The sequence below is a fragment of the Micromys minutus genome (genome assembly GCF_963924665.1).
Source record: "Micromys minutus genome assembly, chromosome: 10".
NCBI classification, from domain to species: domain Eukaryota; kingdom Metazoa; phylum Chordata; class Mammalia; order Rodentia; family Muridae; genus Micromys; species Micromys minutus.
In genome coordinates, this window is record NC_137979.1 from 55,029,836 (window position 1) to 55,054,594 (window position 24,759).

At 47.2% G+C, this 24,759-nt stretch overlaps 1 protein-coding gene across 2 annotated transcripts in view; it reads right to left on the minus strand.

Moving 5' to 3' along the window:
* The window catches only part of RGS9 (regulator of G protein signaling 9), a gene marked incomplete at both ends in the record, with an annotated part of 66,742 nt that overhangs the window by 19,388 nt on the left and 22,595 nt on the right, over nt 1–24,759 (minus strand). The window contains 7 exons of one of the 2 annotated variants that reach the window (XM_080923294.1): nt 1,741–1,856; nt 3,399–3,512; nt 4,287–4,348; nt 5,288–5,317; nt 12,901–12,963; nt 20,866–20,947; nt 24,490–24,566. In XM_080923294.1, the coding sequence (XP_080779420.1) occupies nt 1,741–1,856; nt 3,399–3,512; nt 4,287–4,348; nt 5,288–5,317; nt 12,901–12,963; nt 20,866–20,947; nt 24,490–24,566 (544 nt within the window). Of the gene's footprint in view, nt 1–1,740; nt 1,857–3,398; nt 3,513–4,286; nt 4,349–5,287; nt 5,318–12,891; nt 12,964–20,865; nt 20,948–24,489; nt 24,567–24,759 lie in introns of both variants that reach the window. The other variant, XM_080923293.1, reaches the window with a different exon arrangement.

The window sequence follows — 24,759 nt, forward strand, 5'->3', positions numbered from 1 at the left end:
TACAGCAAGCCATGTTCTAATGCAATTCTCTGTGTCGGGCCGCCATCCAGACTAAAGCACGTCTAGGATGATTTGCTTCAGGAGCAGGTCCCCAGACTAACTGCTTTAGGGTAATAAGCCTTGGAGTCTCAAACCCAACCCTGAAGCTCCCCAGTGATGGGACTGGACAGTCAGATAAATAAATCGCATAGAAGCCAATATGTCGGCAAAGGTGGCAAAGAAATTGAATGTGTAGTTGGTTCTACTCTGGCCTTATTATGCTCCTGGATGTTTCACAGTGGAAGAGACACTCGGAGACAGAACTCCTCCACTAAAGTCCACATCCTCTGAGGGGCCAAAAGAACCCAGGGCAAGAGGTAACAGTCCAACCACCCGGGGGGCTTTCAAGACCACAGCGACTGCAACTCAATGCAGTTAACAAGCCATCCCCAGACTGGGTCCTGTAAGAATGAGTTTAAACATATCTATGCAGGGCTGAGAGATGGTTCAGCGGTGAAGAGCATCGGCTCCTTTGCCAGAGGCCCTGGGTTCAATTCCCAGCAGCCCTATGGTTGATCACAACCCTTTGTAACTCCAACTCCAGTTCTGGGGAATATGATGACCCCTCTGGCCTCATATTTCAAATGTTATCCCCTTTCCCATCCCTGCTCCTATGATGTTCCCACTCCCACCTCAACACCCTGGCATCCCCTACACTGGGGAAATGATCCTTCACAGGACCAAGGGCTTCTCCTCCTGTCGATGCCAGACAGTGCCATCTTCTGCTACATATGTGGCTGTAGCCATGGGTCCCTTCTATGTACTCTTTGGTTGATGGTTTAGTCCCTCAGAGCTATGGGGAAAGGTCTGATTGGTTGACGTTGTTCTTCCTATGAGGTTGCAAACCCCTTCAGCTCCTTCAGTCCTTTCTCTAACTCCTCCATTGGGATCCCCATGCTCAGTCTGATGGTTAGCTGCAAGCATCTTCATCTGTATCAGTAAGGCTGTGGCAGAGCCTTGTGCAGAACTTCTAAGCTAAAGGCAGCAGGGCTTCCAATGAAGCTGGGAAGCTAGATTATTTACTTGTTCAGCTTTCTGACCTCTGAAGCTGTGCTTATATGAGGGTGGAGGACCAGAGGTCACAGAAATGGGTTAGAGGGACTCTGGCAATGAAACGAGGGAAACCAAGAAGGGACGGAGCCGTGGAAATTGTGAGGCTAAGGAGATTGTAGAGAAGATACAACATTCCCCTGCCCCCCCATCTCTACCCCAGAATGCAGTGGCTTTCTGAGCCTATGGAAAAGAAAGTTCCTGGGCCCAGGTTGGATTCTTCCTCCTGGAAAAGCAAGAGACCCTGTTTTAAAAGCCTTAACAAGGTATGGAAACACCCACTTCAAAACTCCTAAAAGCCTAGGCTGGCCATTAAGGGAAGAATAGCTTAAAAAATAATAGTGTTGGAGAGACTGCATAGTCCCTGGAGTGTTTGCTGAGCACTCACCAAGCCATGAGTTTGACCTTCAGAGCCCTATAACACCAAGAAGAGTGCCCCATGCCTGTTGTCGTAGCACTCGGGACACAGAGTCAAAGAATCAAGAGTTGGAGACTACATTCAGCTGTATAGAGAGTTCAAAGTTAGCCTGGGATACATGTAATCCTGCCTCAGAGAGGAGGGAAGGGGAAGGAGAGAAGAGAATGAGGGAAGGGAGGGAGGGAGGGAGGGAGGGAGGGAGGGAGGGAGGGAAGAAGGAAAAGAGAACTCACCACTGAATTCCTTCTTGAGAAAGTACTGGAAGCTCTGCCGACCCTTGGGGTCTCGAATCAGTTCGCTGAAGTTGAAGGCCCATCGTTCCACCCGCATCTTGGTTGGGACCTCCACCCTGTAAGGATGTTGACTGGTGAATGTGACACTCCTTGGGAGACAGGGGCTGTACTCCGCACTGGCCTGGATGATAGTGAGACAGGTCTACCAACCTTCATGAGGTCTTTGGCCAATGTCTCACCTGATCTCAGTTTTGCTCTCCCCCCTAGCCTCTGCATAGACACAATCTAAGTCACCACTTACTAAGAGGACACAGCCTCCATGCCTCCCAGAGCTGAGGGGGAGTCCCAACCCAGTAGATCCTATCCCAAAAACCTTCAGGGGAAAGATCCTGGTCCTAAAACAATCTGCTAAGGGTCAGACTGCCACCTTCAAGCCAGGTTAGAGTTCCAGTGACATACTGGCCACTGGATGCTGTGGTCACAGTTACCAGTCAGCACCTGTCACTCACCAAGACTTCCCTTTCATCCTGAACGTACAGGAATGTTTCTGACAGCATTGGTCATGATAGTTACCACTTGGGAAAAGCCCAAATGTCATTCCACAGACAGATGGGTGTCACACAGGGAGCTTTGTTTATACATAACAAACAAAATGCTAACTTCCGCTACAACGTGGATAGACTCTGAAAGTTTAACAGGAAGTGAAAAATACCTAATGAAAGACCACACATCCTACGATGTCATTTACAGGAAACTTCTAGAAGAGGAGAATATAGATAATCGGAAAACAGTTTGACTAGTGATCACCTTGTGGGGGGAGCTCAGGAAATAAAGATTTGGGGTCACCAACAACTAAAGGATCCAGATTTATTTTGAATAGTTGTAATAGAGATTACATTCCTCCATCAGTATACCAAAAATTTAATTGTACCCTTTAAATGGGTAAATTGTATGACATAGTAATTGCAACTCAAAAAAAAAAAAAAAAAAAAAAAAGGAAAGAACAGAAAGAACAGAAAGAAAGCCTTCAAACTTGAGATAGGGCCTCATGTATACCAGGTTGGCTTTGAACTTGCTATGCCGCTCAAGAGCCTTGGATATCTGATCCTCCTGCCTCCCAGGAGCTGGAGTTTTAGGTGTACACCATTATATCATATTGGGGGTCAAATCTGAGGTTACATGAATTCTAGGCACTCTACCAACTGAACCACAGAGCACCCTAAAATAAAGCACATTTGGACTAGGGAGATGGCCCAGTGTATGAAGTGTGAAGTAAGTGTGAAGACCAATTGGGGTCTCCAGAAGCCATATAAAAACCTAGCAGATGTGGTAGCCACATGTAATGTCCTCCCTCAGGAGGCAGAGACAGGATCCCTAGGGAAAGCTAGCTAGACTCTAGCCAGACCTGGAGAGCTATGGGCTCACGGAGAGACCATGACTCCATAAAGAAAGTGTATGTAGATGGGAGGAAGACACCTGATATCACCTGACAGCTCAAGGCCCCCATACACATGAACACATGTTCCCACACACATGAAATCACTCATACATACATGCAAACACATCACACACATACGCTTGCCAAAAAAAATAAATAAATAAACCACCCAGATTTGTTAAAAAAAATAAAATAAAATTCCAACATTTGAAATACATACAACTTGGCATTTAAATCCCAGAACTGGGTGTCGTCCGTGATCCAAGGGTTACTCGGAAGGCAGCCAGACATGATGGCGTCGTTGGACGAGAACTGCTCACTGTATTTGACAATTCTGGAAAGCAGATAGAAAGGGGGGTTTCTAGAAGCTCAACCCAAAGAGACCAGATAACTGCATGACACAACTGGCCGCCCTGTCCTCTCTGGTATCGATTTAGTTACATGCCTATTACTGTCTCCTCAGGGAAAAAAAATGTGGGACAGCCCCTAGGATGGGAAGTTATTTGGAAAGATCTGTCCTAGTATACTTGGGAAATAGCTCTGCTTTCTCCCAGTCCTGCCAATTTTCCGTCCCTAGTTCAAACGTGGCTTTGTCACATGTCGTAGGAAGATTGTACGTTCCAAAGTTGACTCATCTGTCTGTGTCTTAGAAGCTGCAATTGCTGCCGATGAGCCAAGGCCTCTGATCTTCTGGATTCCACCTCTGGAATCAAGAATGCCCGTGTTTGGAGACTTCAGTGCACTACCGGAACCCTTGGGCCTCACGCTAAGTGAGACCCTCTCAGTTAATGCATTTCCTGACGTCTGAAGGAGAGGCAGGGCTCTTATCTGTATGTGAGGAAGAACCACGGGCTCCTGTCATGAATTCTGACCACAGTCACAGGCATGCTTTTAGGGAAGATGCTCACTTTCAAAAACTGTTAATTTGGGAAGGTATAAAGGCTACCTGATTTTTTTTTTTATGAGTTCTAACCTAATGTTGGAAGTCAGCAGTGACTAAATGTGGTTTAAAGTCAGTCTGCATGTGGCTTGTCACGTTTGACTTAAAGCAGACATTCTCTTACACACCTATTGCTCATGGGTTTAGCAGGACAAATCAGGGACATACCCTCCAAGGGACACAGAAGACTTCACTGTGGACCTCATTAAGGCCTGTTGATAATACATGATCTAAAAAGAGAGATGGTTGTTAGAAGATAGCTGTGATTATTAATCATGACTCTCGACTTGATAGGTTCTAGAATCACTTGGCAGACAGAACTCTGGGGGTGTCTATATGGGGGTTTCTAGATTGGGTTGTGATGGGAGGATCCACCCTTAAGGTGAGCAGCACCAGGCCATAGGGTTGAACACAAAGAGGAAAGGCATCTGGGCAGCCGCTGCATCTGTGTCTCTCTCTGTTCTTGACTGTGGGTGCCCTGTGACCAGCTGTCTCATGCCATGCTGCTGTGACCCATGCTCGCTCCCATGGTGAACTGTATCCCCTAAAACTGTGAGACAGGATCAACCCTTCCTACCAGTTGTTTTGGTCAGACAACAGGTATGTAATATGACCTCTAGCTCCCCCACCCTGTGTACGATTAGCTCTGATATTACACGGGGATCCAAGACCACAGGCCATTTATCAATGACCACAATGTAATCTACATCTTCAAGTCAGGGCTCATGTTCACACCTCAGACTTCTAGTCAGTATCTTCCTCAACCCATCATGTATCAGTTTGAGAAAAGCCAACAGTTGGGAGACAAAATGTCCAAAGGAGTATTGAAGTCCTGCAGAAACAGGCCAAAGTTGATAGCTTGTCACCCTGTTCAGATTCCAAATGGATTTGTAAGGACAGGGTCCAGTTTAGGGATGTACAGCTTTCACTCCCACAGTCCTCCCTGACCATCCCTCAGATATGTGGCTTCAAGGGACATTTCACATCCTGAGCCTCAGCATCTGCTCCATTCATACCTTACCTTTGCTGTCCATTAATTTGGAAACAATTGTCTGAACATTACACATGGATTTCATTTCCTTACTGAGTATGAAGCATAAAGCCACAGTACGCATAATTTGTTAGAAGATTTTAAAACCAAGCTTCACTGAAACTGGGAGACTAATTACCTCTTTTCTGACAGCAGTGACTGTTTGTTTCTGTAAAACAAAGAAGAAAAACCATTAAACCGGTGCCATTAAATCCTTACAGTTCAAATGTCCTTTTGAGAAATAAAAGATATTTCCTGTGAGAAAACTGCTGGTCTACTCATACTTAAAAAGTGGGATCCCCTCCAGCCACTGTCTCTACCACCTCTCCCCTACTCTGTGCTTCCAATGGAGACTAACAGCAAAATGAGTGACCAGGGAAGAAATATAATTTACCACTATAACTTTATTCCTAAAACCCAAGGTGAATTAAAGGCCAAGTTTGGAGTTGGCCTTGCTCTCCCTTCTGTCTATTGAATGAGCTGAAAATGGGAGATAAAGAGGGTAACCTGGGCTAAGACAATGGCTCAATAGACAATGGCTCAGTAGACAATGGCTCAGTAGACAAAGACTCAGTAGACAATGGCTCAGTAGACAATGGCTCAGTAGACAATGGCTCAGTAGACAATGGCTAAATAGATATCAGCTAAGTAGTGCTTACCACTGCAGGCCTGACAACCTGACAGTTTGATCCCTAGAACCGACTTCACAAAGTTGCCCTCTGACCTGCGTGTATATATACCATGTGTTTGCTTGTTTGTCAGCTTGACACAAGCTAGAGTTATCTAAACAGAGGGAACCACCACTGAGAAAATACATCTATACAACTACCCTGTAGTAAGCCTGAAGGACATTTCCTTAACTAATAATGACTGATGCGGAAGGGCCCAGTAATCATGGGCATTGTCACCCCTGGGATGGTGGTCATGGGGTGTATAAGAAGTCCAGCTGAGTAAACCATAGGAGCAAGCAAGCACTCACTCCTCCATGGCTTCTGCCTCCATTCCTGCCACCACATTCCTGCTTTGCTTTCCCTCAGTTATGAGTTGTTGACCCAGGAGTCATAAGCAAAAATAAGCCCTTTCCTTCCATGTTGTTTTTGTTTTGTTTCGTCTTGTTTGTCATGGTGTTGTGACACAGTAATAGGAACCCTACAATACCGTGGAGAGTGTACATCAACACACACGCACACACACACTAAAGATGGATAAAAACTGAATAACTGGAAACCAACTCTTCCTGATACATAGCAGGAAGGACAAAGATGTCTACTTTGAGAAACCAGCATGAACCCTGAACATATGTTTCTTTTCTCAATGGGAGGAGCTTTGAATAGATTGTGAGATTCACCAAGGCATTCATAATAATTTGACTGACATCACAAACTGAAAAAGAAAAAAAGAAAAACATAGCCATGTTTCTAAAACCAAAGCACAAGACTAAAAGTAAAAATAAACCCCACAACCTGGTCTCAAGAGTTGTAGTAATATGGGAAGATCACACTGAGCCCCAGTGTGATCAGAAGCATGTTCTATCAAAAGCATGTTCATGTTCACACTGGGTATCAGCCATAGGATGTCCCCTCTCTCTGGACTTTATGAATAAATACAAGGAAAGGATGGCCCCAAGGCAGGCTTCCCTGTCTCTCCAGCCAAAATCTCCCAGGCTACAAGACACAGGAATGGACTTTCTTGGGTCCACCTCTCTGCCCCATGCAATACATTGAGGTTGGGGCTGTGAGAATTCCAGTCTTGGTTTTCTAAGATGTGGTTATGTCCAAGGGATGCTTGGTGCTAACTCTAATCCTGCAAGTGCAGCCTCATGATTCCTGCCTAGCTAACATTGATGTTGCCAAGTTAACGCAAATCTTCATTAGGAATAGGGTCACATGTGTTGGAATGACCCTGCTTCTCCTTAGACATCGCAAAGGGAGCCAGTATTCCATTGGCTCAGAGGCACTGGTGCTCCCAGGGGTCAATATGGGAAGTCAAGAACACAGTTTCCCTCTCGTTCATGCAGAATATTGTTTTGATTCATCAGGCTTTTAGGCCCTTGCTTTTCACAGGAAATCTATGTATTATTACTGCAGCAGCACAAGGGGTGGGGGGTATTTGCTGCCATATCTGACCTTCTCTTTCATAGATCATCACAAGTCTCATTTACATGACAATCCTTTACAATGTAAATGGCACCCTCGGAACACAGGCACTTCCTTTAGAATCTTGGCAAATACCAACTTGATGATGGCTCCAGTGTGCTTGGGAGCTTAGAAAGATAGACTATTTATAATCTTCCTCTTAAATATCTAAGAACACTCAGCAGACAGCCTAGAGTGGTAGTCGTCAACCTTTCTAATGCTGGGACCCTTTAAAAATACAGTTCCTCATGGTGTGGTGACCCCCCTACCTCCACCCATAAAGATTTTGTTGCTACTTCATAACACAATTTTGCTACTGTTATGAATTGTAATGCTAATATCTGATATGCAGGATAACTGACACTGAACCCTGTGAAAGGGTCATTGGACAATCCCCCTGCAAAGGGGTCACAACCCACAGGTTGAGAAGTACCAATGTAGAGTCTTAGTGATCACACTTATCCTTGCCCCATTCTCTCTCAACACAGTGTTTTGTTTTAGAAGCCATATATTTTAGATAGAAAGAGACCCTGGGACCCTGGGACCCTGGGACCCTGGGATCCTGGGGCCAGAGTAGACTTACACTCAAATCTAGCATAACCAGATGCCTCTGTTAGAGTTCTGCTGAAGTAGATACTCAGAATAGTATCTAATGACCTAAGATCTGCTGAAAGAGGAGTCTGACTCTCCCACAGTAATTACCCCTCAGCAAATGCAAAACAATTTACACTTCCTTTGAACTATTAAAGAGCTTAAAAGGAAAAGATTTTATGACTGATCCTATGCTGAGATCAAAGCCCTGGCCGGTTGTTGGTATTAATACCCTACCACGGAAGCTTCTGGGCCATCACTGGATTAACCAAAACTCAAATGCACCTCTGCAACAGGCAAGGCATGAGAGACTAGCCAGAAAATCAATGTATACTTCATCTATACCTTCTGCACAATAACCTGAACATAATTTTACAGGATAGTTTTAATAATTTTGTGCATAAAACAAAACAGGATCCTATGATATATCCCTGGCTGACCTGAAACTTGCGGTTAGACCAGGCTGGCTTTAACCTCGTAGGGTGCTGGGATTAAAGGACATGCATGACCATGTCCAGTCCAAACAAAGCTTCTCAGTGTAAGCTCTTTAACCTGTGGCACCATGCTGGTACTCTATGTTTCAGACTTGGAAGAGTTTTGAGTTGGGGATACCCAACAGAAGACAGGGTCTAGCTGAAGCCCGGGCATCCTAACTTCTATCTCGGCTTGTCCATGTAAAACCTCAGCTTTTACTTCTAGCTCTACACATACTTGTCCATGGGATTAGTAACCTCAGGAATGACACACATGTACCCTGTGTGCATACTGAGGCATACCCATAATGAAATGCATACAAAATGAGGCAGCGCTGGGAAAAGGTTCTAGACTTTTCTAAAGGGTGGATCTGACTTGTGAATGGGAAAAACCCGAGGAAGCATGTGGGCTCTGGGTCCAGAAAAAAGTTAAAATCTTGTTTTTGTATGTTACTGGCTTGAACAAGTGGGGGTGGGGGTTGGCATCTTAAAGCCCTTTGTTTCTTATTTATGAAAGGAAAATGAAGGGGTGGTTGGTATACTGCAGAGACTCAGTGTATAATGGCCGTTAATTAGGGTTAAACATACTGTTGCTGAATATAAAACAAGCAGGGATGATGTCAGCTCTCACTGAGATAAAATACTGTTCCAGCCAGTAACCAGAACATAGTTATACTTAAAGACATTGTCACGATTGATCTGGAATTCAAAGTTAACTAGGAATCGTTTTCTGTTTGCTAAACTTGCAAACCCACTATCAATATTATTAGTCATCCAAAGGGTCATAAAAAAACCATCACGCTAAAATTATTGGAAATATACACGCCCACACACTCTGCGGCTTGGGGAAAACCACCTGGTGACAGAATGGGACGAACTGATCATTTTTGCCTAACCCTGGAATTCAGTTGTCTCTTGGATATGGGCTCTCCTAGAGAGGAGCCATTTCTATATTCCCACTTAAAGGGAAATCCTTCCCCGCACTAAGAATATTCTGCCTGAGGACTCTCCATTCCTGAAATTCTAACAATTTGTTTTCCTGTGGGGATTTCCCAAATAGAGACAGACTTGTTTACACAACTCGTGTCCCTCAGAGGCTGGGAACAAATTTTCAAGGGAGATTAGAGCAGTCAGAGCTGTGCCTAGGAAGGGGCCCTGCCAGATGGAAGAGAGGAGGCCAAAGTTAGACAAGCAGAGCCCTAGGGGTGAGGAAGCCTGGCAGGAGTGTGAAAACAGAAGTGATGTGGAACACTGGCCAGGAGGATGCTGAGGACCCCAGCCAGGCACTGGGGGGTGGGGTGAGGAAGAAATTGCAAACTTCGGGGAAAATCCAGACACTGAAGTTGTTAGTGCAAAGGTCACAGAAAAGGGGAGAGAAAGCTGCTGTTGGAGAATCCGTGATCTGAGGCAGTGATCATCTGAGGCAGACATCTGCCTGCCTGGTACTTCCTGAGCAGCGGGATAACTCACTCACAACTTGAAGGGCCAAGCGCAAAAGTAAGAATGCTTCTCCAGGAAAAGACTGTAAAGAAACTACTATGCGCACGCGCATGTGTGTGTGTGTGTGTGTGTGTGTGTGTGTGAGAGAGAGAGAGAGAGAGAGAGAGAGAGAGAGAGAGAAGAAGAAGGAGGAGGAGGAAGGAAGGGAGGGCGAGGAGGTAAGGAGGGGTAAGGGAAGGGGAGAGGGAGAGAGAGAACCAAAGGTCAACTTTAAGTGTCATCCCTCAAGGGCCATCCAGCTTGATTTTTTTTTTTTAAGGCAGGGACTTTCATAGCCTGGCTGGCCAGTGAGACCCAGGACCCCCCTGTCGCTGCTTCCCTAGTGCTGAGACTACAAGCACACACCACGCTTGCGCAGCCGAGCACCTCTCCAACCCGGAGACTAAAGAACTTTAAGACGGCAATAGAACATTGAATCAGCCAAGGCCCTTCTGAGAATGAGAACTTTGGAGCTGGCATCAGGCACCCGACCTATGGGTGATCTTGGATCTAGATTATTCAGCTAGAAGCAGAGAGGATGGAATAGTTTGACTTTCCCCTGTGCCTACCCCACCTCTTCCCAGTTTAGAAGCATAAGAAGGTATAAGGACCGAGTGTCCTAAGTCCATCCCCCAAATAGGGTCAGAAGTCTGTAAGGACATGAAAGCACAAAGGGGCACTATTTGGTAGAGGATGGGGACCAGTAAGAGATGGGCAAGGGGGATGGGAGGGTTGGAGAGGTGATGTATAAGAACACAGTATAAGGATATATATCATATGTGTTTGTGTATATGTATATTGTATATATATAATGCATATGTGGAAGTGTCATAATAAAACCCATTGCTCTGTATGCTAACTTTAAAACTTAACGAAAACTAAAAAGAATAATAAAGACACAGTAGAAGACAAGACACCATCACCTATCTCCCTCATAATACAATGACATGTTCTAATGATAACAGTGACGGCCACCCCCACAGCAAGGGTCTCACACATCGTGTATTGTCCTGGACATTTCTACACATGCTCCTGATTAGTCTCCTAAGGAACTAACACTAGGTGTAGGAACTGAAACTCAGGGCATAGGAAATAAAAAGAAATATATTAGGACACTCAAGTTCTGAAAGGCTCGTGGGCTTGTCCGACCGTGGTAAAGCTAGGCTGGGTTCCTTCCTAGGGCCTTAGCTCACTCTCTGTTCAGCATTAAGTGGTGCTTGCTCCTCCTTGTTAGGGGTCGGTGTGACCCGGCCATGAGTACCACTAGATGGCAGTGTAACCTGACTCGGAGTGGCGGAAATGGCTCTCAGTCCAGAAGGAGACAGCTTACAACCAGACCAGTGCCCAGCCTCTATCCAGGGTTCTCCTTGTAGGGCCGAATAGACAGGGTGGTGGGGTGACATACACGTGGCCTTTTGTACACCCTCAAGATATAGGCATTGGAAAGAAAAATACATACTAGGGCTGGCTCCCAGGTGAGACTAGATCCTGCCAGGGCTGGGTAGCCTTACCAATCAGTGGCCATTGTCTGGTGAAGCCCGAGGCCCTGGACATCTGCTGGCCTAACAGCCTCCATTTTGTGCTCACTGGGTTTTTGCCTCTGTTTAGGGACAACAGGGGTCAAGAATTTCCTTCCTCTCAGTAGTAACCGTTCTCCACTGTGAGTTCTCTGAACTGAGACACACATCAAACCGTTGCCTTCCTACGGGCTCATGGAAGATGCTCCGAGCTCCCTGTGACCCTCTCCTCTCAGGGCAGGAAGAGGAAGAAAAAGGGTCTCCTGGCTGTGAGAAACTTTGCCATGACACTCAGCCCCAGCCCCTTCCCGCATAGGGGATGTGGTGGGCACTGTGCCGCCGGTGAGGGGAGGGAAGCTCGCATGCTGTTTCTTCTTTCTGCTCCACCATGGCCAGTGTGCACACACACAGGAGAAAGAGAGCTGGTGAGAGAGGAAGACAGAGAGAGGAGAGTGTACAGCGAAGGTGACACAGCCCACACACACAACCCACCACCGCCTGTCCCCGCTCTGCCTCGCTTACAGTCTATCCTCTACTTCCCTGTTCAGAGCATTGCCAGCAGCTAGCAGACCCAGAGTTTTGAAAGCTAGAAGGCAAAGCTGCCTCCTTCGGGGTGGCCACGGGGGCATGAAGGTGCTCCTCGGAAGTCATCCGACCACAACACGGGTGGAACAGTATGGCTCTATGATCACTCTCCCAAACTGACTCAGCGAAGGTTGCTCTAACCTCCACACACCCCACGTACACCCAGCTGAGCCTCAGCGGGTCCCCACACCCCACCCACGTCAGAGCCAGTGACGAGCGTGCTGCCTCCACTTCCTGCCCCTCCACAGGAGAGAGGTTTCCATTAGCCATTAAAAAATAAAATTAAATTAAAGAAACCCTCTCCCACCCGGGTTCTGAGTTTTACTCGATGATTCTGTCTCCATAGCAACTGAGCCGACAAGACCTTGGCACTGCTAGGCTATCTCACAAGAAAGCGGGGAAGAGCCTGCTGGGAGAACAGCAACTGAAAGCTGGCTGACGTGCCCTAAGTGTGTCAAAGGAACGGTCGTTTTTTTTTTTTGGTTTTTTGGTTTTTTTTTTTTTTTTTTTTTTTTTGGACAAGAGTCCTAACAGACTGGTGATGCTCTCTGGAGATGCTAAGCCTCTCTTCACACTATAGTGCTACTCTGCCAGCCCCATCCTGTTCCTTTCTCTCCTCAGCAGTTCCACCTTCCCCCACACCCAGACAGACCTTCCAGGTCCCCACTCCTGCCTTGAGGCCAAGCCATAACAATGACTTACAGGGTAGAGAAATCTCATTAGGTTTTCAAAGTGGGAAATGACTCAGACATCACATGGCCTGCCCTACCCTTGTACACTTATCATTCACTCACCGGGAAAACGCTCTCTCTACTCAGGACCCTTGCCATGGCCTCCTCTTCCCCTGACCCCGATGCCACAGACCGTGATGTCAACAGCAGGCTCCAGGGAGGAATAACATTGCCTCACATACCTAGCTAGACACGTGGACGCCTTTCCAACCTCAGAATGCAGCAGACATACCTGGTTTACCTTGACTTCGTTTGGATTGGTCACGCGGTCCAGGCCGTAGTCTAACACGTTGTTCACTCCAGGCTGAACGGAAGAATAACAACATAAGGGTTACCATGGGGAAGTCTCTAGCTTCTGATCAACTTCCATCAGATCTGGTCAAGCTGCCAACTGAGAGATCAAGCTGAGAAGGGCTTGTGGTCTAGCCCACAAAGAAATGTGAGGGAACAGATGGGTGCACTGTGGACAGACAAATGGATAGATGGATGGATGGATGGATGGATGGATGGATGGATGGATGGATGGATAAAATTAATGGATGGATGGATGGATGGATGGATGGATGGATGGATGGATGGATGGATAAAATTAATGGATGGGTAGATGGATGGGTGAATGGGATGAATAGATTGATGGATGGATGGATGGATGGATGGATGGAAGGATGGATGGATGGATAAAATTAATGGATGGATGGATGGATGGATGGATGAATAAATTAATGGATGGATGGATGGATGGATGGATAGATGGATGGATGCATGGATGAATGGATGGGTGGGTGGATGGGATGAATGGATTGATGGATGGATGGATGGATGGATGAATGGATGGATGGATGGAAGGATGGATGGATGGATGGATGGATGGATGGATGGATGGATGGATGACAGATATAACAGACTAGATGGATACATGGCAATGAAGCCCAGTAAGACTTCACTGCAGTTGATACACGGGACTCCTGATTCTTCCAACAGGTCTCATTCACCACACCCTTCAGTCGCTGCCTGGGCTGAATTAGAAGGAAGCCAGCTGTGCTTCAGTCATGCACTAGCCCATCCCTGCCCTGATTGCGATGTTTTGCAGATGCTTCTCCCTGTCTTCACTGACCCAACCACCTGAGAAGCAGAGATGATGCCTCCTATACCAGACGGGCACTTCTAGGATTTAGCAAGATGGAATACGACCCTGTCATCAGAGTATAGCTATCACTGAACAAGGGCCTAGGCTCATTTAAGGTCATGTGTGCGTAGGTGTAACCAAACCTGCGCACATGGGAAAGTACAACCAAGCCTGCATCAACTATCTTTGTCAGTTCCCATTTCTGCCGGTTAGCCCCACCTGGCACCCAGTCTCCGTTGGCCTCTCTCGCCTACTCAAGGCCAGCAATTGAGGTTTCTCACTTCCTGTGTACAGGCAAGTGTCGCCACCTACTATCAATAAGGCTGACTTCACAACAGCAGAGACAAGGCTTTCTCCCATCAGATCCAGTCCCATTGGCAGCGCTGAAAGCAAGCTCAGTTTACAGATAGGGCTACTAGATTAAAATCTAGGACATCTGGCTAACTTCAGATAAACACACACAATTCATCTTACATATTGTTCTGGAGGAGTTAGGATATAAATCACTAGGTTGGTGGGGTTTTTTTGTTTGCTTGCTTGCTTTGTTTTGTTGTTGTTTTGTTTTTTGTTTCCTTGGGGGTGGGGAACAGAGTCTTTATTTACCAGGCTTGCCTAGAACTCACAATGTAGCCCAAATCGGTCTCGGAATCCTACTGCCTCAGCCTAAAGTTCTAGACTTATGTCACCATGCCCAACTCCAATAGGTTGTTGTATACTTATACTAAAAACATAAAATAGATTTGATAGCAAAAAAATCATGATACAAACTATTTTGTACAAAATAATTATTGCTGAGAGAAGTGGCTGAGTGACAGCACTTTCCACACAGCCTGACAACCTGAGTTCAATCCCCAGAACACAAGCGAAAAGCCAGACACTGTGGTGCACATCTGTAACCACAGCCTGGTGCACATCTGCAGTCACAGCCTGGTGCACATCTGTAACCACAGCCTGGTACACATCTGTAACCACAGCCTGGTGCACATCTGTAACCACAGCCTGGTGCACATCTGGAATCACAGCCTGGTGCACATCTGTGATCATGCCCTCCTCCAGAGAGATGGTTGGCAGAGACAGGAGAATCAACCAGAAGCTCACAGGCCAGCAGGCCTAGAGTACTCAATATGGCTACAGCAATGAGAGACCCTGCCTAAAAACAAATAGGTGGAACCAGCTCTATACACTGTCCTTTAACCTCTATGCTCCTTATGTGGCGTGCATGCATGCATGTGTGTGTGTGTGTGTACTCACAGGAAGTTAATTAATTCATTAAAAACCTGGTGCCCTGTATCTGGCTCGCTAAATATGACATCCTAGCTCAGCAGGCTACCATTAAGGCAGATACTGGGCCTACAGACCACAAAAGGAAGAGATGAAAAGCAAACCAGGAGATGCAGGAGAGGAGGATGAGGAGAGCGAGTTCCCATCCTCATTCTAACTGTTACCTGTGGACCTCGCTCAGTACCACACATGTGCTAGACACTGTGCTGAGTCTTTGGAGACTAGTCAAATACAATGTGAGACTCCTGCTTAGAGGGCACCCCCAGAAAACATAGGGAATCATTTCCAGTCTTGGAGGGAACATCCCTTGGTAATCACAACAAGTGTGAGGGTGAACATCATGAAGAGAAGTGCAGATGTCCCAGGCAGCCCTCAAAACAATCTAACCTCATGTGAAAGAGAAGAGATGGGTGTGGCCACCAGACAAATGCTTTCACCTAAATGGGGCTCTAGGCATCCCCCCCCCATGTCTGCTACAGAGTAAGCCGCACCAGCATAACTGAAAATGAACTTCTCATATACACAGACATTCGCGTTGTGTTGTCTAACACACCTACCTACCCTCTCAACTTACGAATGCCTACTCATATACACATAGACACTCACATGCTCCCACACATTTACACGTATTCATCCATGCTCACCGCATACTCAGACACTACCCAACCCCTCCCATCCCCAACCCTCAAACCCCCCAGTTTCCTGCAGCCATTGTTCAGCTCCTTTTACAGGCACTAGCTGCCTGAGAAACTCGGTGGAGTCACCCGCTCTGGGCTTGAGTCGGCTGTTTAGATGTTCCTTTGACCTGGCCCCAGAGACTACAAAAATGGGGTGTCCTGGGGCTCAGTAGTATTATGAGCATAGTTGAAACCAATTCCAAGGCCACCTCTGCTACCCAGACTCACAGTCACCTCTGAGCTTTATTGTTCTACTATGCTCTCCAGTTCTAGCTCACTACCACCACCTGAGGATTTCCTCACCAGCTCTAGGGGATAGCCCTACACCCTCCTCTACCTGTGCCTTCATCTTGGCCTCGCTGTGGGTAGCAGCTCCTTAAGTCCCGGTTGAAGGAGCTGTAATCCCAACCACTGTCCTGTCCAAAGTCCCCCAGCTGGTTTTAAGCATGAGAAATTCCCAGGTTCGTTCATTCGTTCATTCACTCACCAGGTAATTAGTATAATCTTTATCCTACTGTGATAACCACCAGAGCTACTGGCCCACAAGTGAGTACTTAACTGAAGATTACCTAGATTGTCATTGCACAATAAATAAAGCTAGCCAACTAAGGTGCAGCCCGCAGATGCCTTCTACCCTGGTGTCTCCCCAGACATATGCAAGCTATGAGCTTCCCTCCTTCCACTGCAGAAACCATGAGCACCAGGGCATGACGCCTCTTCACATCCTTTGGGCAATAACAAAAGAGGTAGTCTGATAGTGACGTCAGCAGGAGCCGGAACGCTAGGGTGGCACCAGCCTACCGGTCACAGGATCCACTCTCTAATCCTCTCCCTGGTCACCACTCTGTTCCCCAAAGCATTAGACCCTTTGGCCCGTGGGTCACAGGATGAACAGAGCACTACATTGTTTTATAAACATGATAAAATGAGGAAAGGGAGGGAAAATGAGGCCGAAACAAGGAGACGATTTTAGGTTGAAGAATTAGAGTCTGTTCCAAGCACAGTTCGATGTGAGTGTCAGCTCTGTGAGGAGGTGTCTCCTGGCGCCTGGTCTGAAGCAAGATGCTTTTCTTCTACAAGACTGTGTGGCATTCTGTTTGTCATTCACTCATTTGCATAATGGTTTGGCTATCCACTCCTATAATAAGTTCCTTGAGATCATGAACCGCGTCTGTCCCGGCTCATAAGTACCCCCATTGCCCCAAGATCATCGAATATAAAATAACCATCTAAACGTTATGCTGATTTTGTTTAGTTACCACCAGTCTCTGTCAAGGGTCTCATACTGCTTTGTGAAACAGCACTACATTCCAGACTATTTTCTAGGTTAATGAATAGTCTTTTTCCATATCGTTTTAAGGGCTTCGCAAATGCCTATCACATCTGATTTAAGTTATGTTGCCATTCTCCACTGCGGGGCATTTAGCACAACCTCAGCAGGAAGTGGAGAACAGATACCTTCTTTGTTGATGTCTCTGTGTATGGCTGTAGTGAAGAGTGCTTAGTGTACATTCGCTTGACCTTAGGATACGAGGCCTGAAAATACCTTCTTCCCAGAAAGCCGTGGGCTGGACCCTAAGAAGACACCAAGTCACTGGCAGTGCCAGCGGGACTTAGGTCTGTATTTTGATCCATTAGAGTCAAAGAGTACTGCTCATGTCTGAACACCTTCTACCGGTGACGCTTTTCTGGATACAGCATCTTTTCTTTCAGGTGCACACACAACACAAACTCAGTGTTGTCTATCTGGCATTATGTGCCCAACACACTTTTCCTGGCAATCAAGGCTCAGCGAGAATCTCACCGATAAGAATGAGACAAATGAGCAGCCTCCGTGGTTAAAGCTCTTGCTATGCAGGCATGAGGGGTAGAGTTCAGATCTCTAGAATGACATGAATGACAGATGGCTTGTAATAGCCGGCCTGTAATTCCAGGCATGGTGGTCACCAGAGCAAGCTGGATAGTGAGACTAGGCATATCAGTGAGCTCGGAGTTTGACTTTGAGAACACACCTCAATGAATAAGGTGGAGAAGCAAGGGAGGATGTCTTCTGACATCAACCTCTGGCCTCTACATGCATACAGACACATGTGTGCCCCCCAAAAGCAAACATACATATATACAACACACACACATATACACATACACACGCATGCATACACACACATATACATGTGCATACACACATGCACACACATACATGCATGCATGTACACACGTATAACACACATGAACACATGTACACACATACACACATGCATGCATACATGCATGTATGCATGTACACATACATACACATGCATGCATATGCACACACAGATACTCACGTGTACACACACATGACAAATGAACAAGTTAGCAGATCATCTGGTAACTGTGACAACGTCACACTCTAACAGGTGGCCACAGTGGGTCCACAGAGCTCCTGTTCAGCATCCACAGAACCAAATGCTTGGCTTGCTGTAGTTGGCTCTTTTCCCACTGTGCTGAGGTTTGTTTGGGTCTCCTGGAGACAGTCTGGCAGTCTGTGGGCTCCAGGGCTCCCTAAGCTTGTCAGACAGATTGCTCTATTCCAGGGGAAATGTTCCTTGGACAGAAAACCATCTTCCCTGTGCTGGCCAGAAAGAGGTGAAGAGTATCCGAGAAGAGTAGGTGACAGCAGCCCTGATACAGTCCTGCTTTGTTCCTGATGCTACCTGGGTTTCAACTGAGGAGGCCAGACAGGTGGGACAGTTTCATGTTCTCTGCATTTTAAAACTGCCCCCAAGCCTTTAAAAACTTCATTCTAAACTAGTCCCCGCCCCCTATGCTATCAGAGCAGCCAAGCTTGTTTAAACACAAATACTTATGTTTACAGAGCATCGGTGACTCAGAAGGTAACAAACAAACTAGAACACATGAGGACATCGGGTGACATTGTCACAGTAGGCAAAAAAAAGTGTAGGGACTAAGAGAGAGGGCCACATAGTTAAAAGTGTGTGGGTTCAGATCCTCTGACATGTATGAGATGTGTAGCTGGGTGATTTACAGCATCCCTGGGTTCCAGTGGGTTTGTCAGTAAAGGAACACTGCTTTCTACAAGGGACCGCAAAGGGGAAATAAAGGACGAAGAGCAAAAAGCGTGAGCTTTCAACTCAGGTCAGACATGCTGATGACAAGTAATGATGGCGGGGGGGGGGGGGTGATGGTGGTGATGGTGATGGTGATGGTGGTGGTGGTGGTGATGATGGTTGTAATGGTGGTGGTGGTGATGGTGGTGGTGATGGTGATGGTGATGGTGGTGGTGGTAGTGATGGTGGTGGTGGTAATGGTGGTGGTGATGGTGGTGGTGATGGTGGTGGTGATGGTGGTGGTGGTGGTGATGGTGGTGGTGGTGATGGTGGTGGTGATGGTGGTGGTGGTGGTGATGGTGGTAGGTGGTGGTGATGGTGGTAATGATGGTGATGGTGGTGGCGGCAGTTGGTGGTAGTGGTGGTAATGGTGGTATCAGTAGTGAAAACTCAGCCACTCCTCCCAGTGGAAGCTAAGGGCTTACACCAGGAAAACTAAGGAGAATCTGGGTGGTCCACTCCACATTTCCTTTCTCTGGGCCTTCTGGATAAGGCATTAAGGCAGTGGGGGAGTCCTCGCAGCTCACTGAGCAGCCCAACAGTAAGGCTGGCAAGGACGGCAGCCACATGGATTCCTATCATGGACTCCGCATGCACCATGGGAAGCCATTCTCCACTCTGGAAGAATAAAAAATGGCTCTGCTTTGGTGCCAAGGAGCCAAGGGCCATCTCAGAGAAAAAGTGTGAAGGTACATTTCCTCTCAGCCTCAACAAGCTGCTTCTAGAACACACCAGCAATATAAAATTCACAAAACAAGCTCTCCCTCAAAGCTTCCACCATGGAGGCCCCAAAGCTCTAGGACTCTGGGCTCAATCTGGGCCAGGAACCTAAAGATTAGTGTTTTTCCTAAAGACGACCCCTGAAGCAAAGATAAACTAATCAAGCTATGTGGGAATCAAGCCCAGAACTCTCGCTTCAGCAACACAACATTCAAATCATACACCTTATGGTGGCTACACCTTAAGAAAAATCTGTTGGAGATATACAAAGACGAGCAAGCTGGCCAGACGCTGACGGGATGGTGGTCAGTCTTTAATACCATTCCTGGCTCAGTTCACTTCCTGTTCTGAGCACTTCCAGTAATAAAAGAGGAGGAGAAATAGTGTTTTTAATGTTTCATTTTCTTGAGTCTCTGTCAACTCTCACGCTTCCTGTAACCCAGAGGGAAACTGAGGCAGCTGAGGTGACTCTAGTGGGATGCTGGGAAATCTGCCAATTACCAAGCTGGGATAGGTTACATCCATTATGGACAGCCTGTCTCTTGGAGCCCAGTTGGCGCCATCAGAAGTCCCCAAGTTGGGTTGTAGAGATGGGTCAGTGGTTAGAGACGGCTCAGTGGTTAGAGATGGCTCAGTGGTTACCACTGCTCGTGCAGAGGAGTCCAGTTCTACTCCCAGCACCATATACAGGTGTGATCCAGAAACATCTGTAACTCCAGCACCAGAAGATCTGACACCCTTTTCTGATCTCTGGGGCACCAGGCACAGACCTGGTGCCCATACATGCGTGAATGCAAACCATTCATACACATACAACAAAAAAGAAGTCCAGAAGCTAAAGAAGTAAGGTGCTCCAAGCAATGAGAAGCTTGCACGCATGCTCAGCCCTTCTGTCTTCCTTCCTTCCCGGCTGCTGGCCTGGGCCAGGGAGGAACAGATAGAGCTGGAGATGCGCAGGCTGTCTCTGTCTGCTCTAGGTGTCTTGGTTTTTCTCATTAGGGACCTGTGTTCCCAGACCTTTCTTCCCCCCAAAGAAAGGAGCCTCGGCAACCAAAATCACAAACCCGTATGAAAGACGAGTCGATTCCGGTTGCTTGGTACTTAACACTGACAGAACAAGCTGCGAGGACCCGGAAGACACAGTACAAGGCAGCCCACACCAGGCAGATCCTCCAGCTAATCCAGCTCTTGTTGGTGACAAGAAGGTGGGAAGCCAGAGGCAGCTGTGATGAAGTGAGTACAGTATGGGGAGGGGTGGAGGGCGGATCAGGAGAGAGGGGAGCCATACTCACAGGGCTTCGGTGCACCAGCCAATACGCCTTCTCCTGGCAATCCAGCGCATACCTGTCTGCTTTGTTCCTTTCCTTTCCGGTCCTAAAACAAATCAAAGGCGATGTTCAGGGCCAGCAGCGCCTCACATCTTTAGGTCTAAGATGACCCCCATTCTTGATGACCTGGACCTCTTTCCCCACCTGCTCAAAAAATGCAGACATCCCATAAATGATAACAAATACCGAAAATACTGCCAGCACATCACACTTCTGCTCCGGGTGCAGTTGCAACGTGTGTAGACTCATTCAATCCTAGTTAGCTTTCCCAGGGAACTTCCCAACCCCACAACTTGGTGAGGTTCCTTGTCTTGTTGGGGTCCTTACAGCTTGTCTATCACCGTTTAGTATGAAGGGTGAAACAAGAGGCAGAGTAGAAGGCCCCGCCGGGGTTACATTATCTCTGGGAGTTGAGGGTGTGTTCCATTACTCCTTCATGGTACTAGGCTATGATGATTTAGATGGTGTCACCATGCCCAGCTCCAGAATCAGATCTGTCACCAAGAGTCACTATGGAGGGAGCAGACATGATCATTTAGCCTCCCTGGCTTCATACTGGTTTTCCTGCTTTGGCAAAAATACGATCAACATCTGGACAGGCAGGTTATCAATCCACATCAGAGCTGTGCTGGGGCACCCAGGGTCTCAGGAAGTCCTGTTTTCTCCTGTTTGTCCTTCTCTGTCACAGTGAGGTGGTGACAAGTCATAGCTTTTTCTCGGTCCTGCTGGGGACTATAAAAGGTTCTCGTGTTTTGTCTAACCGTCTCCCCTTTACCACCTCAGGAGGAAGTGATGCCGGGCCTCCCCCTCCAGAAGGGAAGAAGCACTCATTATCATGCCAAGGGTACCATTCAGCCCCACCTCCGAGGCTAGCTGTGCCCACATCTATTAGCGCCTGTTTTCCCAGGCAACGGGCAGAATGAGATGACGCACACCCTCCTCACGACAGAGCCGGTGGATTTATTTCCCCATTAATGTTCTGTGAAGAACATAATCGCATCCAGAGAGCCAGATGGATGAGCAGCACCGTTCCAGGAGGGTGTCCTACCAACCTCCTCTGGAAATTAAATAGAAGCACTGTTGCCCCCGTCCTCCCTTAACAACCTAATGGATTTCCCACCACCTTAACCATCCTGAGTCCTAGGGAGGATGGACCACAAGCACCCCGAGGTCTGCTTGGTTTCTATAATTCGAGTCAGTCTTGTAAATAGGGCCAGTGTTTAATGAGCCCAGAGGGCCTTTCTGGGTTTACTCATCAGCCACTCCGTGCAGAGGGCAGGGGAGCTGTGACAGATGCAATCCCAAATAGCCAGTAAATAAGGAATTCATTTAATTGCTCATATGGCTTTTTGTTCGAAATCCCATTTGTTTAATCTTCTGTTCATTCATGGATTTATTGATCTCCTACTATGTTCCAATTACTGGGAGTCAAAACATAGCCCCAGCCTTGGAGTGGCTCTTAGTCTAAGCATTACATGGGTACTCAAGTAAATAGACTTGTTTATGTTCATACTGAGAGGAAACAGTGTAGAAACCATAAAGCAAAAACAAGGATGGTCTCTGTAGCAATTCTGATATGGGTCTCCATGCCCTTCCTGCGGATGGAGGGCCCTGTTTCCCCTCCCCCTTCGAACCAGGTGGAGTTTTGTGCTGACTTCCACCACTAGAGTGTCAGGCATTGCGTGTGAAATTTACGAGGCTGGACCACAAAAGAAAGAGCTAGTCACTTAGCCACAAGAGGACGAAAAAAGGAAGAGTTAAGTCAGGGAGTTAAGGGAAAACTGGTGTTTCAGAAGAGCCTTTTAGGAATCTCCTGTTCCACAGCACCTGCATTGCGGGGAGGGGAGGGGTCTCCGAAGAGTCTGGGTACTCAGACTTATCTAGGGCTTCTGGCAAAGAAGCCTGAGAACCACTGAGAAGGCTCTGAGTGGCAGCTCCTGGAAGGGTGATGTCAGCGTGTGTGGGTGACTGGGATTATCCCACTCAGAGCACAGAAGTAGAAGAGGGCATGGAGGGGTTGGGAAAAGAGACACAATTCCATCTCTGTGCTCCTGGGCCCAACTTAGGGCTGGAACCCACCAGAATGCAAAAGTGCTGTGCTGAATAGAATTTAATCATTCTATTCAACCAAGTGACCTTGACCAAGTAATTTTAGCCTCTCCGAGCCTCAGTTTCCCAACTAAAAAGATAAGGTGGGACGATAATTATGACCTGAGCGCTTCTGCCACGCCAAATGAAGATAAGATGGCACCTGTGAACACCAAAGGAAGTCTGTAAACAAATGTCAGTGGCCTGTTAGAATGTTCCCTTCACATTGCTTTGTCAGTCAGCAACATGTTAGTGACTAAGAGAGCATTCCAAATCTCTTACCAGTGCCCCCACAGGAGCATGACCGTCAGTCTTTATTGTCTACTTGACTGGATTAGAATCACCTAGGAGGCAACTCTCTGGCCATGGCCATGAGGGAGTTTCCAGAGAAGTTTAACTGAGGTGGGACAAACCCTCTCGAGGGTGGGATGCACCATCACTGGCCGGTGCAGATAAGAACCGACAGGGCCAGCTGAGTGCCAGCAGTCATCTCTGCTTCCCGAGGGTGGCCGCAGTGGGACCGGCTGCCTCACGCTCCTGCCATGGTTTCCCTGCTGTGATGGGCTGTAACCCCAAACTGGGGCCAAAATAAATGCTTCATTTCTGTGCACTAGGGTCTCGCTTCAGTTCCTAGACTTGCCGTTCTGGGTCCTGAAGTAAGAGAAGGCATGTCAACACTGCCAATGGCCTACAGTAGACATGATACTAGCAAAAAGTGAACCATGTAGGGTCTGTGAGGTGTTCAGGGGAATAAGGTGTTGATCAGTTTACACTTCATACTCTGCTCCAGCCACAGAAGATGCCCACACAGGACACTCTCCTGTCTACTTAGTTCTACATGCTTGGAACATCCTCTCTTTCCTCCTCTTCTCTCTTACCCACCACCAACAACTTCCATAGCTTACAGATTTTATTTCCACAGCTCCTGTGTTCTGCAGAACCGTGTTCATGACCCTAATCTCATGGTACCATGTGCTGGCCTGTTCCTCCGTCTCCCTGACCTGCAGGACTGTGGCCTTTGTTCCCTGACCCTAGCCTGGAGTCCATCACACAGATGCTCATCATAGGCTGATTGGAAGCAAGGGAAACAGAGGAATGGGATGCTTATCAGTTGGCCAAGTGTTCGCCTCCAAAGTATGAGAACCTGAGTCTGATACTCCAAGAGTCCACATTAAAGATAAATTAATGTTTTAAGCTAGGATGGTTTTATATACTTGTAATTCCAGCAATGGAGAGGGAGACACAGACAGATCCCTGGGGTTCTCTGGCCTGCCAGCCTGGACTACTTAGGACTAGAAAGTTTCAAGTCAATGAGAGATTCGGCTTCAAATAATAAGGAAGCCGGCACCTGATGGATCAGTAAAGTTATCTTCCAGCCTGGGTCCACACAGAGACAAGCACAGACACATACCAAAGATTTAAATTAAATAAAACGATGGAGCCAGGAAGGACAGAGGAGGGACTGCCACTCGAAAGCCCCTGTGCCCACTTCCCACTCACCGGTACTGCTCTTTGGCCTGCATGATGACAAAATCCCACTTGTAATTAATCTTTTTGTTCAAGAAATCATAATTTTCCTAGAGTAGAAAAACAAAATGAGACAGTAAGCTTCACAGGACAAACAGCAGGGCAGAACGCATCAAGTCAGCAAAGGATACCCACGGCACCCCACGGCCCAGCAACTCCCACGGCATCAAAGCAGCACTCACTAAGGGGCCAGACAGAATTCTCAAATGCCATTGCAGCAGGTCTCATCTGCTTTGTTTAAAA